Below are 17268 nucleotides of genomic sequence, written 5' to 3' on the forward strand. Positions count from 1 at the left end.
GTGCGTGTGCTGAACGCATTCGAAACATCAAAGTTAACAGAGACTTGCAGTTACTGAGGTCTTGGTTGATAAGAGAAATGTTGCTCGTCACTTGTGACATTAAAGGCTGTTCGTTGAAGCACACGGTTCTAGGACAGGGCAACACTGGCTGCTCCCCTATTACCTGAACCCGCAGGCACTGTTTGATGCATGTTGCAACCCAAGCATCCATCAGCTTATTTTCAAAGTCAAGAGCCTCAGGGTTGTTTGAAATAATTACATGTTAATGCCAGTCGCCAAGACACGCTCCGTGCCGGGTCACTATTATTTCTGTGAGCCTGGGTCCAAAGTAAGCACGGCATTTTTAATAGGCGAAACAGCCTTCTCCTCCCCCTCCCTTTTCTTCTTTTCCACTCCCCCCTCCTGCTCTTCCCACTTCTCACCTTTCTTTTCCTCCTCCCCCTCCCTTTTGTGAATTTAGAACTTCGATAAGTTCTGACGTGGATAAACTTTTAATTGTTGTACGTACTACTGTCATGGTTCGCTGACTATAGTCAAATTAGCTTCCAAGAAGAAAATTTTCTCTCAGCTGATCCTAAGGTTGGTTCCAAACGTGTTTTTTTTTTTTTTTTTCCTCCAGATCTTCTAGCCCTTTGATTCTCCACTGGGGATAATTTTGCCCTACCTTCACCCCCCCACTCGGGGACATTTGTCGGTAGAGACACCTTTAGTTGCCACACCTGAGGGAGGGGTGCTACTGACATCTAGTGGGTGGAGGTCAGAGGTGCGGCGAATCATCTTAGGTACACTGGGCAGCTCCCCACAGCAGAGAATTACCAGGCCCCAAATGTCAGTAGTGCTGAGACTGTGGAACACTGCTCTAAATCTGGGCTATTCAGTACATAAGCCACTAGACACATTCGGCTGTTGAGCAGCTGAAATGGTGGCTGGGCTGAACGCAGATGTGATGGAGTATAAAAAATACACCAATGTTTTGAAGATGCAGTACAAAATAACGTGACATATTTTATTAATTTGATGTTGATTACACATTGAAACGATAATATATTTTTTTAATTTACTGTTTAGAGGGAGAGAGTGTGAGCAGATGAGGGGCAGAGACAGGGAGACACAGAATCCGAAGCAGGCTCCAGGCTCCGAGCTGCCAGCACAGAGCCCGACGCGGGGCTCGAACCTCCGAACTGTGAGATCATGACCTGAGCCGAAGTCAAACGCTTAACTGCCTGAGCCACGCAGGTGCCCCTCTAATTAACTTATTTGATATTCCAAAGTTGTGAAAATCAGAAAAAGGTCTTGAACAGCACTAACAGAAACATGCCAGCCACACGTATCATTTAAAATCGTATGGCAGTCACATTAAAGAAAGTAAAAAAAAGAAGTGGAATTAATTTTAATAATGAATTTCATTTAACCTAATATATTCAAAATATCACTTCAAGGGCGCCTGGGTGGCTCGGTCAATTAAGCGTCTGACCTCTCAGCTCTGGTAGGTGTGTTTTGTGTCGCGGGGAGCACTTTAATTCTGAACTGAGTCCCGAGAGACCCTTTACCAGACCGATTCTTCTGATTCCAGAAAGATGTGGATGCCGAACTGGCCCAGATCCCTGGACCTTGTCTTGGAATTGTAATGTTTTATGACTTATGACTACAGAGATAGGACATGAAATAGTCTTTAAATTCCCGTTGAGTCCCACATTCCATCAAGTTAGAATTAGGCCATCAGATGGAATCATCTGGTTTATATTGCTTGCTTTTGGAGGTTCTGGTTTTTTTTTTTAATTAAAAAAAATATTTTATTTATTTTTGATAGAAACAGAGCACAAGTGGGGAAGGGGCAAAGAGAGAGGTTGACACAGAATTGGAAGCAGGCTCCAGGCTCCGAGCTGTCAGCACAGAGCCCGACGCGGGGCTCGAGCTCACAAGTTGCGAGATCACGACCTGAGCTGAAGTCGGACGCTCCACTGACTGAGCCACCCACGCGCCCCTGGAGGTTCTTAACGCTATTATAGGTTATTCCATGTTTCACAGGATGTGTGATGTTTTACTCCTCAAATGGTGTAATTCTTTACAATCTCCATCACATCTGAAGTGCTCTAGGCTGACTTTTCAATTAATTCATTCAACACATTTTTACCCAGACACTAAGGCTGTGGAAAAGATAGATAGGGTCCTTGCTCCCAGGGTCCTTTCGTGGGACTAAGCAACACACACACATATATGATCGTGTCAGGAAAGTGATTAAAAAAAAAAGCAGATTAAAGAGTGGTGGTGAGAGCTACTGTTTTAGATAAGGTGATTAGGCGAGGTCCCTGTCAGGGTGACTGAATTTTAAAAGGATTTTTCAGGTAGGTGTCTAAAATTGGACGGGGCGCCTGGGTGGCGCAGTCGGTTAAGCGTCCGACTTCAGCCAGGTCACGATCTCGCGGTCCGTGAGTTCGAGCCCCGCGTCAGGCTCTGGGCTGATGGCTCGGAGCCTGGAGCCTGTTTCCGATTCTGTGTCTCCCTCTCTCTCTGCCCCTCCCCCGTTCATGCTCTGTCTCTCTCTGTCCCAAAAATAATAAAAAAAAAATAAATAAAATTGGTTAGTTAATTTTTACTATTAAGGTTTTAGTGATTTCTTGCGGTATATCAGGTTTGTTTTGTTTTGTTTCACTTCCTTTGCCTGGCCTGACGTCGTGATCCTGTTTCAAAAGTGTTTTTGATGCCTACTTTCCCCCAAAACCATACTGTAATGATTTTCTAAGTTTCAGACCTTTCGAACCTATCCTATTAAAGGGTTGTGTCCTGTTCTTTAGCTATGTCCGTATTGTTGGAATACTTAGATTTTTTCTGATTTCTGACTCTTACAAACAACACTAGTGTGAACTGGTTTATTTTTTTAATACATCTTTTTAAATGTTTGCAGTGTTTCTTGGAAGGTGTTCAGAGGTGGGATTTACTGATTAGGAAAACTATTTAAAATAAGAGTTTAAAATAATTTGAATTTGACACAATGAATCACTTGAAGGGAAAACTATTTTCAAAACTGCATGAACACCCAATATCAGCGATCCATATACCATGTTTCTCTATATAGACACCTAATATGCTGATCTGTATACCCTGTGTCTATCATCTGTCTACCCATTCGTCACTTATCTGACGGTATCCGTCATCTGCCTTATTTCAAAAAAAGTCAGCTTGCCTGTTTTATTTGAAGTTTAAGCCTCAACTCGCTCAAAACCCCTTAAATTATTTAAAAGGTTCGGTATGTCATTCAGCGTCTCTGTTTTTTGTTTGCCTTTTATTAAGGAGCCATTTCTCCCAAAGTAATTCTCCTCCCTAATATCTCTAATATCGCCGTGTCACATAAACCGGAGGTTTACAGGCGGTAACTTTTTTCAGTAACAATGCTCACTGCTGAGCCGATTTGGCGCCCTTAACGTGGTGAGGGATGAATCGTGGAATAACCACAGCTTGTTAGGGAAGGGTGCTCCCAGCACTGGGGGATCTCCCGAGCTCCCCCATCACATGTGGTCACCAGGGACTGCTCCCGCATGGACATTTGCACGTGGAGTAATCTCCTTCCTTCAGCAGAGCCATATTAGGACGAATACATGAGTCACGCTAAAAATCGCAGCGTCCTATTTTAACATGAGTTGAACCGGTGAAAAAACATATACCTGCTTTGAATTTTTATGTAGTAATTTCCCCCCCACCACTGTTGTTTTGAAAGTTGTCCAGCTTACAGAAAAGTTACAAGAATAATACAGCGAATATTTGTGTACCCCTCACCTCAGTTCACCAATTGTTAGCATTTTGCCACATTTGCTTACCTCTGTGTATATGCATACACGTGTGTATATGTACATATACGTATGCATGTGTGTACACACACCTGTAGAATATATATGCATGTAAGCCGCGTATAACTAATACGTATACAAATAATTTTAGATGAGCCATTTGTGAATAAACTGTGGACATCATGATTGTTCACCAGGGCCAAGATTACAGGAGGTGAGTGGGGCAAAAAATCTAAGGGGGCGGCACCAAGAAACTCTATCATCAAAGTAAATATTTTTAAAAAGTATTTATTTAATTTTGGGAAAGCGCAAGTGGGGGAGGGGTGGAGAGAAGGGGACAGAGGATCCCAAGCGGGCTCTACGCTGACGGGCTGACGGCAGTGAGCCCGATGTGGGGCTTGAACTCATGAACTGCGAGATCATGACCTGAGCTGAAGTCAGATGCTCAACCGACCGAGCCACCCAGGCGCCCCAAAGTAAATATTTTAGTGCAATATTAAAAAAAAAAAAGATTCAGTGTTAAGGAAAAAAGCCCACAATGACCAAAATGTCAAAAATGTTAACAAAGACACGTTATTGTTTGTTTTACAGGCTTACATAGTTGTGCAACAAGAAGAGTGTTTCCACTCAGCCGAAGGTTCTGGGACTTGTGGCTGTTGGGCACGTGAGGAATGCCACTGGCTTGTGAACAGATTGGGCAATGTGGTCTTTACGTATACTCCTGGGTTTTGACTGTAGAGCTTGCGTTGGCTTCTTCCATTGGGTGTAAAACGTGTACAAAGGGGCACACATCTTTCCCTTTGTGTCAAGCTGCACGTGGCTCTGCCCCCAGCACTTCAGCGTGCATCTCCTAGGAACACAGAGACTCCTCTGTGCAACCTCGGGGCAGCAATCACATGCAGGAGACCTGACGGCGAGGCACTGTGATGATCTGATCTCAGTCCATATTTAAATTTCAGCGATGGTGGCATTGATGCCTTTTACGTCTTGTCCCTGCCCCCCTGCCACACCCCCAGTCACAATCTGATCAAAGATCACGCATGTATTTAGTCACCAAGTCACTTTTTTCTCCTTTAAGCTAGAAAGCCTTCCCACCCCCACTCTGGTCTTTCGTGCCGTTGGCATTTTTGAAGAATCCAGCCCCATTGTGGATGTCGACTCTCGGTTTTGATTTGTGTGATTGGTTTTCTCAAGAATACTGCATTATGCCAGATTTTAAAGGACACATCCTTGTTTGAATCTTATTGTACTGCTAGATGGAGTGGGGACGAGTGATTGCCGTCTCAAGTAGAAACACCAGCTAGCTCAGCATGCAGACAGTTATGCAAGAGCAAGAGAAACAGCAAGGCTTTTTGCGGGAGACACAGATCGTTCCAAATTATCAGAGGGGAGGTGTACCTTTTGGGGTTTAAGGGTCTTGTGCTAGAGAGGTTGCTGGCTGGAATGACCAGAGGTTTCTGCTCCCGGGCCGACTTTGACTGATTGGAGGGGACTTTCCAGGCTCCCCAGGGCCTCGGGAGGAAAGAGTCTCAGAACCCATGAGTGATGTCAGCCGTGGACATCTAGGTGAGGGGGCCGCAGAGGCCCTGGCTAGTGTTAAGACTGTACTGGATAAGGAATGACTGTGGCCTTACCGCTGTAGGCCATGCATCATTCTTTTTTCTTACCTAACCTGGACCAAGTTTCCTGAACACGCGTGCACGCGCACACACCCACACACACACACGCACACAGGGACGACTAGAAGTCCGTAAGCTTGTTCTCTTCTTGTGGCTTGTCGTAAGCCAACCTGTTCTATAATCACGGCTCATATGCTTGCCATTCAACTTTGTCCTCAAATAAATCCCTATAAATGCATGACTTTCTCTTGTAATCGTTTTTGAATTCCTGACTGGAAGTGTTGTTAAACAGTTAAAAAAAAAAAGTCAGTTCCCATTCTCCAATATTCACGAGGGGTGACCAACATTATAAATCTAGTGAGAAGGTTAAAAGCTGATTAATTCCCTCCCAGGTACTAAGGCAACAACTCGGAAATCCTCTTTATTGTCACGTTGGACAATAAACTTAAATTTGAATCTGGGAAGATGTTATCTTCTTGGAGTTTAATTAAAAGTAAATAAAGAAGCTGTACCATGAAGATTTTGCTCAAAGAATGGCGATAATAGCCAGGTTCCCCATTGTGCCTCTCTGTTTAACTCCTTATCATTCGGTCTACGTTGGGAGTAAATTTCTCAGTCTCTGCCAAAGACAAGTTTGATAGTTCTTCAAATCTTCTCCTGATGGAGTAGTGTACAATTTATCCGCTTGTGGCCCGTTCAGTTAATTCTGCAGAGACCTGGAGGGCAATTTGGCAGTATGTCTGTCAATTTTATCATTTTTTTTTTTTTTTTTTTTAGAGAGAGGGAGAAAGTGCATGCAAGTGGGATAGAGTGGCAGAGAGAGAGAATGAGAGGGAGGGAGGGAGAATCCCAAGCTGGCTCCACGCTCAGCACAGAGCCCGAGGCAGGGTTTAATCCCACGACCCTGGGATCATGACCTGAGCCGAGATCAAGAGTCGGACACTCAACCGACCGAGCCACTCAGGCGCCACTCTCAGTTTTGAACGAACAGCCTCTTTCTTTCAGAACGCCATCTGTATTGAGATAATTGTAGATTTCACGCAGTCGTAAGCCATCATACAAGCAGCTCTCCTGTAGCTCTGCCCACTTTCCCCAGTGACAGCTTTCTGCAAGCCTGCAGTGCAATGGAGATGTGCACGGACACTGATACAAGTCACTGATCTTCAGAATTCTCCCTTTTGGCTTGTACTCACTTCTCTGTGTGTCTTCGCTCCTGCAGCAATCATGGCATGTGCACGAGTGCACCTGCGAGCCAGCATTTCCACTCAGGAATCTCTCCTCCAGAAACCCTTGCACCCGTGCACAGAGCCACTTAAACAAAATTATGGACCGCGGTGGTAATATAGTAACAGAAGAGATGGTAACCTTCTGCCTCCATCATGGGGGAACAGTAAAGTAGTTTTGAGCCATGTGGCATGCTGCACCGTAATGGAGAGAGGGACAGCCATACGTGCTAAAATGGAAAGATCTCCGAGACGGAAGAAGTGTCACGGGCAGAGAGCGATATGGTAATGCAATGGCATTCGTGTGAAAAATTGTAAAGGGATAAATGCATATACGTACGTGTGCACGGAAATGCATTTTGAAATATGGAGGCCACGCCTCCAACTGTGAACGATGGCTGCCATGTGTTCCAGTCGAGGACCCATAAATCTGAAATAGGCTGCATCTTTGGCGTTAAAAAAAAAAATCCGCAGTCACTTCAGAGACAGACCATGCTCGACACTAACTCAGGGACTCCCCTAACTGCAAGCAAAGGTCCCCTTCCACCCAGAAAAGAGGCGCAGTGGGAGCCTAGGGATGGCCTCAGCCTGAACCAGCCCCCGGGGGTGGGGGGAAACTGGGTTCCCCTGAGAAGACAAGTGTACCGCAACCCACTGTTCTGGAAAGGCAAACAGGTGAAAACTTCCCAGAGTAAAGCTTTTTATAATTAACAAAGTGGCAGGTTTCTTCCACATACCCGGGGCCACCTGGCAATCCATTTTCCAGCAGCAACTGTTAATTATTTATTTAGAAGTCAAAATATAATGTGTGGAGGGAGGGCGAAGGGACATGTAGTGAACTCCCTGTAGTCAGAGGGAAGAAAATAGAAGTTCTTTCCCAAGGAGCATTTTTGTAACATATAGACACATTTTCCCATAAGAAACTCCCAGAAAAATTGAAACCACATGTGCAGATGGCGTGTTGCTGTGCAAGCAATTCAGCGGGGCTGCAGCGAAACCAGCTTTCTCAGCTCTTGGGTTCTGGGGCTTTGTCAACAATGAGAAGCCCCCCCCCCCACCCCCCAGAACAAGCAAATCCCAGCAGAGTGAACACAACAGTGCAGCCGGGAGTGGTTTCCTTCACCCCCACCCTGTTCCCTGTGCTCTCCAAAAGTTACAAACTGGCTTTCCTTCCTGATAAACCCCAAGGCTTCCTCACTGATTGGTCTCAGTTTGGGAAAGGACGTGACATCAGCAACTTTGCAGACTTGGGCTGGGGGGCTGTTGTGAGCTTTGGCCAGCCTCCAGCCAGCTAGGTGGAGCGTGTGTGTGTGTGTGTGTGTGTGTGTGTGCGCGCGCGTGTGTGTACACGCGCGAGTGCGCGTCTGGGCGCGTGCGTCTGTCTGACCACAGGTAGTGCTCAGATTACCCTGCCTGTACTGTTCTCTGCTGTTCTCTACCGTCTGCCCAGGACGGTGCGGCTCAGCCAGCCTCAGCCCTGGAATCCCAGGAGCATGGAACTTGGAGTTCTGTGAACAACTGAAGTGGAACACGGACCGCTCCTGGCCTAGGAAACAGCACCATGGACGGCAAGCCAGGGGGCAGGAGCAGTAAGTCCTTGAGACCAGAAGACTCTCCTGACACCAGTTTCTTTTCAAACCCATGGATGGGGGGTGAGTCCAGGGGCTCCGGAATCAGAGTGCTGGGGGGCTGGCTGATGCGATTAGGAGAGAAGAGGGCGGGGTGATTTCAGTGGCTCTGTCCGAGGCGTGTCCAGGGGGCAGCTACCGGACAGATGGCCACCGCTTGCTGGTATATATCCTTCACACGCTTGTCATTAACGCCTTTACCTCTATCTGCAGAGTCCTAGAGACCACACAAAGTCAACTGTCACCGTTTACTCACCAGTAAAAACTTGAGCTCCGAGGAATTACACTGTGTGGGTCAAATGTATCACATATATCACACTGGAGGCACAAAAGTTTCTCATAACTAGGACATTTTTACTGCCAAAACACTTATGAAAAGGTCTTAGGTATTTGGCGTTTAGGTGGGGCTGGCTTTATAAATGATGTTCAGACATTGAGCACTGATTGATTCGCCTTGAAAGGAGACTGTTGTTTGTTTTAACTTTGGGGAAGCGTCTTTCGGGTGTGATTCTCAACTGTTAGGTGGTGTCCTTGACGACTATCAAGATTCATGCCTCTGGGCAACTGTCATTTCTTGTGAGCGTTCAGCAGGTGCCCGCTGACCGGAGGGATGCCGAAAAATGGGTCTAAGCATTAGAGGCGAGATCATTACATTCAGGTTCAGATTATCAGCAAAACTGCCCACAACGCTTGTCTATAGGGACCCCGGCGGTCAGGTAGGACTTACCCCTCTCCTAGAGTGCGGCTGCTGAAAGGGAAAAAACAGAAAAAAATAAAATACAACATGCCTTCCCTCTGACTAACTGAGCGGAGAGGACTGCTCATTCATTCATGCATTCATTCATTTATCCGATTTTGCTCGTCAAAGAAGCTGACTCACTCCACAGTGAGTAGGATTGGGATCCGCAAAGGGAGAACTGGATTAATCAGATTATTGAGCACAAACTTGGAGCAGTAGAAAGCAGAGTGGCCCCCAAAATTACTTCACAAAAATGAATTTGATAACTGTACTTTTAAAGCAGCAAATTGTATTTCCAGGTCAATATGGGAAAGAATCCATAATTTGGAAGACTTCCCCACCTGATTTTTTTACACCTAAGTATTGGGTTTATTTTTATTTCCACTCGAGAGAGGGGTGCCAAGCCGTTTTCACTGATTAGGGTTCTAAAGATCCTAATCCATCTCCGTCTGGGGCCCGATTGGTGGGTAGGGGAGGGCGGGTGTCCATATACTCAAAGGTATGGTGCTTAAAAAGTGGACAAAGTGTCACAACTAGAATGCAGAGAGTCTTAGGGAGGCTGCTGCTGAGAACGACTCTGGAGAGATGGAACTAGATAATGGAGCTACAAAGGCTAGGTGGCGTTTAGCCTTCATGAGGCAGGCAATTGGGAGCCATCGATGGTTCTGGAGTGGAGATCTGGCAATGATGAAAACCGTAAGTAAATGAATCTGGCGGCCGCAGCCAGGATGGATTGTGGGGTCATGGGAAATTGTTGGGCTAATCCACTGGTTCTCCAACTCTCATGCATATGGAGAGCCACGGCGGAGCCTGCCGCACCGGTGAGTGAGAGAAGCAGGGAGGGGGTCGGGGGTTGTCATTCCACAGGAACTAAAAGGAAGACAAGTTTCCGAAGAAGCAGAAGTCAAAAGGTAGTGGCAGGACACCTCTGCTCTCCCACCTCCTCCTCTGCGTCTGACTGGCAAAGTCCTACTCGCCTTCCACACGCAGCCCCGCCGCCGCCACCACGCAGCCCTCCAGGGCTTTCTCCCGCTCCCTGCCCGGGTGGAACCTCTCTCTCCCCTGCTTGGCGTCAGGCCTGCCGCCGGGCCGCCACCTCCATTCTAGCCCAGTCGCCTCTGTTTATGCTTCTGAAATCTTGACCTTGGCGAAGTGTGGAATGTGAAGCACCCGGAATGCTGTTTCCAAACGGCCACGTGGAGAAGCTCCGAGAAGTTCGGCTCAGGTGAGGCTTATTCCCGGCACAGGGCCGATCGGAGGGGAACCAGTGGCTGGCCTGGGGGAGCTCTGCGGCCCGGCTCCGGCCTCTCCCTGCGGGTCTGTCTCCACCTCCTACTCTGGAGGAAGGGAGCAAAGGCTGTGCACGAGGCAACCGGCTCCTCGTCGAGATTAACGCTTGAATCCTCTGCCCCAGGAGCAAAATAAGAATGTCTTCCCCCTCCCCCGCCGAACATACCTTGTTACGGGTTGAATTGTGTCCCCCCCTCTCCCCCCCCACCAAAAGACTCGTGGCAGCCCTAACCCCCAGCACCTCAGAATGTGACCTTATTTGGAAATAGGATTGCAGATGTAATTAGTTACCATGGGGTCATACTGGGGGAGGGTGGGCCCTGATGCGACGACTGGTGTCCTTGTAAGAAGAAGACGGGAGACACGGGGAGAAGCATTGTGACGGCACAGGCGGAGATTAGGGTGATGCGTGCGCCCAAAAGACCCAACGACGATGGTGGCCACCACCTGAAGCCAGAAGAGGCCAAGAAGGATTCTTCCTTAGAGCCTCTGCACACGGCACGGCCTTCGTTCCTCACCTCTAGGCTTCAGATCTACACGACCGCGCCTTTCTGTCGTTTGAAACCAACCACTGTGTGGTACTTTGATACGGCGGCTCGGGTGAAACCAATTCATATCCACTCGTAGAAACTTTTAGTGGCGCCCGGGTGGCTCAGTCGGTTGAGCGTCCGACTTCGGCTCAGGTCGTGATCTCGAGGCGCGTGAGTTCGAGCCCCGCGTCGGGCTCTGTGCTGACGGCTCGGACCCTGACAGCTGCTTCCGATTCTGTGTCTCGCTGTCTCTCTACTCCTCCCCTCTTGCATTCTCTCGCTCTCTCTCTCAAGTAAATAAATAAGAAAAACACTTAAAAAATAAAAAAAAAAAAACTTTGGAAAATACCTTGAAGGAGAAACTAAACACCACCCATAACCCACTGAGCAGGTAACCACGGTTCCCGTTTGTAGTGTCCATCCAGCAGGTTTTTTTGGAGACATTTCTTTCCGCACAAGATCCAGCCCACCCTGGAGAGAGTGGGCTCCCATTTTAAACAGAAGACAGGCAAGCACAGGCAGGGAAAGGGAAGAATTCTGGGCTCTCGTGGCGGATTTTGAGATCTCGGGGTGCCTCAGCAGGGACAGCTTTTCTGGAGCAAACCTGCCCGAGGAGACAGAATGGGTGATGATGTGAGGTCCCTGCGCAGAAAGTGGCCCGAGGGGGAGAGAGACAGAGACAGAGAAAGAAGAGACTGGGGTGGGGGTGGGGGGGGACCGGAGCAAGAATTACAGTGGACAGGCCTCACTCGCCCAGCGTTGCCTCAGTGGGCCTTTCTGTTTCCTGTTTCCGTGAGACTCTGTTTCTCTCTCTCCTCTTTTTTATTTGTCCTGGAATCCAACCGGGGTCCCCACCGTAGCTGTAAACCCGGCGCCCGGCTCTCTGCAGTGCCATCGACCCGAGGCAGGTGCTCTGCCCCCTCAGGGCAACCCAGCCTCCCTTTTTGCCCCTTGACCTGGCAGAATGTTGCGTGTACCAGTCTCCTCTGAAGTGATGGAAATTTACAAAGTCATTCCAGAGATTGCAATAAAAACGAAATGGCCTCCTTCCTAATGTGCTGTAGGGTTTGACGGAGACTCGACTGAAAAGAAAGGTAGGTTTAATGGCACTAATTGGAGGGCGTGTGGAGTGGGTTCGTTAGGAGAGCCGCCCGCCCCTACTGCATCTGTGGCATTGCCAGTGACCCCGTTTGGCATCTAGTGTTTGGCAGTAAAACCCTTAGACCCTGGCTGAGCAAGTGTTGGGGAGGAATCTTTAATATATACTCAGGGCTTGGACGAGGGGTTGGATACAGATCACGGCCCTTGAATTTCAAAGCCGGTGGTGGGGTCAAGTGGAGGGGGGGGGGTGGTGACCTTGAGTGGCCTCTTCATCCAGCCTCCTACTGGGAGCATTTCCGTGTTTTGGCAGGAATAGGTCCCCTTTCCTGCCCTTTCTGCGCCCTCTGGTTGTTAGCAGGAAGGCGGGCACAGCTGCTTCTGGGTTTAATTGCGCGTGTTGCCTGTAGCTCATTGCCTGCTCGGGTGTGGGCTCTGGAAACCCCTGGAGAAACCTCTCCCTGAGCTTCCCAGGCAGGATCACACAGGATGGACTTCTCAGCTGTCTCTTCAGTGTTTTCGAGAGCTAATGAGAGTGTGTGTTTGGACTAGTCCATGTTGCAAATTATGGTGTTTACGGAACCGTGTGTGTGTGTGTGTGTGTGTGTACATATCTCCATGCCCTCAATGCTAGAAAAAAAAAAAAAACCCTATATCCGCTGTCACATTTTTAAGCTTTTACATAATCACCCAACTGTTCAGAGACCTGTTGAGGTCTCTGAAGTTTGGCTTTCCAAGGACCCCAGTTTTTCTCCTGGGCAGGAGCGACGGACACCCTATGATAGGTTCACCAAACGCTAGTCCGAAATGACTTTAAATTACGAAGGGAAGTCTCATACACTTCTCGTGGGAAGATACGTTGGTACAACCGTTTTTGGAAAATAGGTTGGAAGTTCCACAAAAGGCTGAACATCGGGTTCCGTGTCCTAGAGCACTTCTACTCCTAGGTACGAAACCAAGAGAACTGAAAACGGCCACCCAAGAATGGGCACGTGAATGTTCACAGCAGCATTATTCATAACAGCTAAGAAGTAAAAACGACACGGATGCCCGCCAACTGATGAATGAACAAATAAAATGTGGTTTCTCTATACAGTGGGTATTATTTGGCCATCAAAAGGGATGAATCACTGATGCATATGGTAACACGGATGAACCTTGAAACATTATGCTGGGTGGAAGGAGCCAGTCACCAAGGACCACATACTATGTGATTCCATTTACGTGAAATGTCCAGATCAGGCCAATCTATAAGGACAGAAAGTAGATCGTGGGTTGCCAGGTGTAGGGGTGGGGGAGAGCAAACATGGGGAGTGACTGCTGGTGGGCAAGGGGTTTCTTTTGGGGACGATGGAAACGTTCTCAAATTGACCAGAGTGATGGTTGCACAACTCCACAAATCTTCTGAGAACCGATGAATTATGCCCTTAAAAAAGATTTTTAATTTTTTTTTTTTTTTTTTTGAGAGAGCATGGGCAGGGGAGGGGCGGAGAGAGAGGGAGACGGAATCCGAAGCAGGCTCCAGGCTCTGAGCTGTCAGCACGGAGCCCGATCTGGGGCTCGAACCCACGGACCTCGAGATCACGACCTCAGCTGAGGTCAGACACTTAACCGACTGAGCCACCCAGGCATCCCCGAATTGTACACTTTAAATGGGTGAATTGTATGGTATGTGGATTATAAATCAAGCCGTTAGTCACATAGATGGGTGCAGACCGTCAGCCCCCCCCCTCCCCCCACCCCGGCACATGTACCGGGGCAACGGCCTGCGCTTCTCGGTGACACAAACTAGTCTGCTTTGTAAATACTACATTCCGAAGCAGGGGTCCACAACTTCAGATATCCTTTTTTTCCCTCTTAGGGGAGTACAGAATTCCTTATTTACTGTAAATAGAAGGAGTAATGGTTTCATGATAAATGAATCCAAAACAAAGCCCATTTTTGTCTCCACTGGATAATACCGTTGTCTCATTTTTATGGCATCTGAACAGAGTTCGAATTTAGGACCCAAATTACCTGCCTGGACTGTTGAGGCTGTCAACTCTAATCATCTGAGCTTGCTTTAAGAGACCACGATCCATTAGGGTCCATTTGCACATTTATTTAAAACTGATTTTCCAAACCTTTCTCGATTTTTGGCTCTTTCTTCTCACTCAAGATTTTGTGCGGGTGGCATTTTGCATTCGTGCCAACAGTGCAGAATTCGTTGTCCTTTTACTTCTAATTTGGAGAGAAATCTTTCCACATCTGCAGTCTGAATTGTAGGCCCCCGGCCACTAGAAACAGCGATATTTTTCCTGAGAGGATCCGGATCCTCAGAGGGCGCCGTGAGTACGTGAAGTTTGTGTTGAGCATATGGTTTTGGGAGGTCGCGGAAAAGCCGTTTGACCTTAGGTACTCTTAGTGACCCCAGAAGAAAGCACTGGGCGGACAGTGTGTGGGCAGGTTCATTCAGCCTCCTCTCACCTGTAAATGCTTCATGAATCCATCTGGAAGGATGGTAATTTGCTCCCTGGGACAGATTTTCCAGGGCATTGGTAGCCCTGTCTGGACAGCAGGCCGACCTCAGCCAACACGTGTTAAGTACAAAGTGTGCTAGCCTCCTCCTTTCTGGCTTTTCATTTGGTAAGGCACTAGCAACTTCTCTGGTTCCCTAGGCGTCCTTCGCTTTTAGGAGACACCAGTTCCTTTCCAAGGCGTGCCTCGTATCAGACGGGCCTCCTCACCTTCTGACTTCCTGTGTTTGTTCTGGAAATCAGAACACGGCTCGAGATGAGGAAAGCTCCGCTCTGTGCCTCATGCGGGTTACCTCCACATTCAGTTCAAGAGAGCAGAGCATTTAATTTCATGTGTTGGCATAGGGCTTATAGGCTTCCTTCCTAAGAGTGTGTATCCTTCCCATACGGTTGTAGAATAATTTTGCCATTTTTAATAGCAGTGCTGGTGGGGTATAATCCAGACGCTGATTAATGGTAGGGCAGGATAATGATAGTAGCTAATAGGTATTGAGTTACGGGTAAGTGTATTGCTGTCCTCACATGACAGGGAAGGAAACTGAGGCTCAGAGCCTGTCCAGGGACCCACAGCTCAGAAGCAGCCACACAGGTCTGAATCCAGGCCTCTCTTTAACCCCATTGGCGTGCTGCCTTTTGGGGTAAATAATGTCCCCCGTTACAAGGTCAGAGCAAACTCTAATTTGTGCCTGATACTGGGACAGGAGGTAATCCATAAACAGATAGAGTTCTGTGTCGATCTGATTTCAAACCTAATGGTGCGTGTAATCACACGATTACTACCATCGGTCTGTGGCGCTGTTTGCTGAGACACCAGAGTTTGTATGTCATACAGGAAGCTAGGCTGGCAACCGCAGTTTAGCACGCTAATGCTGCTAATTGGTGAGGCTCTCACTTACCTAAACAGACCGTTTGCCTTCGAAACCACTGGGTAAATGGGAGTCCAGTATTCTCCCATCTCAACCCACCCCTTTTGTCCTCTGTTTGGATACTGGCTGTAGTTCTTTCCTTAGCTATCTAGACCTTTCAAATAAAATGCGTACTAGCCGCATCAATGGAGGGGAGAAATGCTGAAAGGCTCATGGGAGTTTTGGTTGGTTGGCTCCGATGTCTCCATCCAGTAAGACTCCCTTGGGCTCTTACCGACCAGCAAGGATGAGCCTCGGGTCTGTGGTGCATGAACAGGAGGTAACCTGTTCTTCCCTTTCCATGCAGATATTGTGTCTGATTGGTCTCCTATGCACGAAGCTGCTATCCAAGGGCGTCTGTTGTCTCTGAGAAGCCTCATCAACCAGGTACGTGGCTTTGGGGGAAGCAAAAAGAGAGATAAATATGAAGCGTATCCTACTGTTCACCACACTGAGAAAAAAAATCATTTAGTCGGATATTAAGATATAAATTTCCTCGTCGGCAAAATGAGGTGATTCCTGTCCCCTTGAACCGTTTCTTTGGAGGCTGGCGTGATAACAGAATTTAATACAATCCTGTGCACGCAATAGGTGCTATAATATCTATCGAGTGAATAACAGGCAGATGAGTGCGTTCAGGCTGCCTTCGCTTTATTCAGTAGACCGCATTCCTGAAAATTATCCCGTGACACATTCTGGTCTCAACTGGGGCGGTTTTACCGCTGAGGGCACATTTGACAATGGCTGGAGACATTTTTGGCTGTCACAGCTGGGAGTGGGGGTCGGGGGGGGGTGATACTGGTATCTAGTGGGTAGAGACCAAGGATGTTTCTGAACATGGACGGAGCACAGGACGGTCCTCTACATCAAAAAACTCTCCACCCCCAAATGTCAGTAGTGCTGAGGTTGGAAACCCCTGTTGTGAAATAAATGCTTGAAATGTCTCTTTAAATACGTAATCTTGAAATTTTGAAGACATTTTCAGTGTTATTGAACCTCTAGGTGATGGTGGCTCCACCCAGTTTGAGATTCGTTTCTCTGCTCCTCAGGTGTCATCTCCAGTCCACACTGATTTAAGTTTTGCTGGTTTGAAACTATTGGGAACTTACGCAAAGATACTTTTAAAAAAGTGGGTTAAATCACCACTCAAAATTCTAATAAAGTTTTTGTTCAGAATGTTCTGTTTTCTGAAAAGACTATAGACCTTTTCACTTGGCAGTCTGGCCCCTTCTCAGCCTCATACTTTATTTTTTTAAATGCTTATATATTTTTGAGGGAGAGAGAAACAGAGGATGAGCAGGGGAGGAGCAGAGAGAGAGAGAGAGAGAGGGAGACACAGAATCCGCAGCAGGTTTCAGGCTCTGAGCTGTCAGCACAGAGCCTGACCCAGGGTTCGAACCCACAAACTGTGAGATCATGACCCAAGCTGAAGTCAGATGCTCAACTGACAGAGCCACTCAGATGTCCCTCAGACTAATGTTTTAAATGCATAAAGCACAATACCGAAGACCTATCAAATTGTTACAAAAATCAAACGTGACATAGTGATATAGAATGCATTAAATAAGATTTAGTTGGTGATGCTAATAACTACCCTATTTTCTAAGTAGGCTGAGCGTGTATTTTGAGATATTTCAGACACCTACAATAGTTATGATGTGGGGCACCTGCGTGACTCAGTCAGTTAAGCTTCCAGCTTCAGGTCGGGTCATTGTCTCACAGTTCGTGAGTTCGAACCCTACCTCAGGCTCTCTCTCTCTACTGTTGGCGCTGAGCCCGCTTTGGATCCTCTGCCTCCCTCTCTCTCTGCCCCTCCCCTGCTCACTCGTGCTCTCTTTCTCTCTCTCAAAAATAAACATTAAAATAATAATAATAATGCAATATAAGTATCTGTTATTCCTCTCAGTGATTGCCCTATATACTGCTGTTACTACT

General features: G+C 47.5%; 1 protein-coding gene across 3 annotated transcripts in view; it reads left to right on the forward strand.

Moving 5' to 3' along the window:
• Nucleotides 1-6187: 6187 nt before the first annotated feature.
• Nucleotides 6188-17268, forward strand: part of ASB9 (ankyrin repeat and SOCS box containing 9) — a 29203-nt gene continuing 18122 nt past the window's right edge. The window contains exons 1-2 of one of the 3 annotated variants that reach the window (XM_081793569.1): nt 6188-8279; nt 15641-15720. In XM_081793569.1, coding sequence (XP_081649695.1) covers nt 8189-8279; nt 15641-15720 — 171 coding nt within the window. In that variant the 5' untranslated portion in view covers nt 6188-8188. The remainder of the gene's footprint in view (nt 8280-15640; nt 15721-17268) is intronic. The other 2 variants (XM_081793568.1, XM_081793567.1) reach the window with 2 other exon arrangements.

This window comes from Panthera onca, chromosome X (assembly GCF_046562875.1).
Source record: "Panthera onca isolate mPanOnc1 chromosome X, mPanOnc1 haplotype 2, whole genome shotgun sequence".
Classification (NCBI taxonomy): domain Eukaryota; kingdom Metazoa; phylum Chordata; class Mammalia; order Carnivora; family Felidae; genus Panthera; species Panthera onca.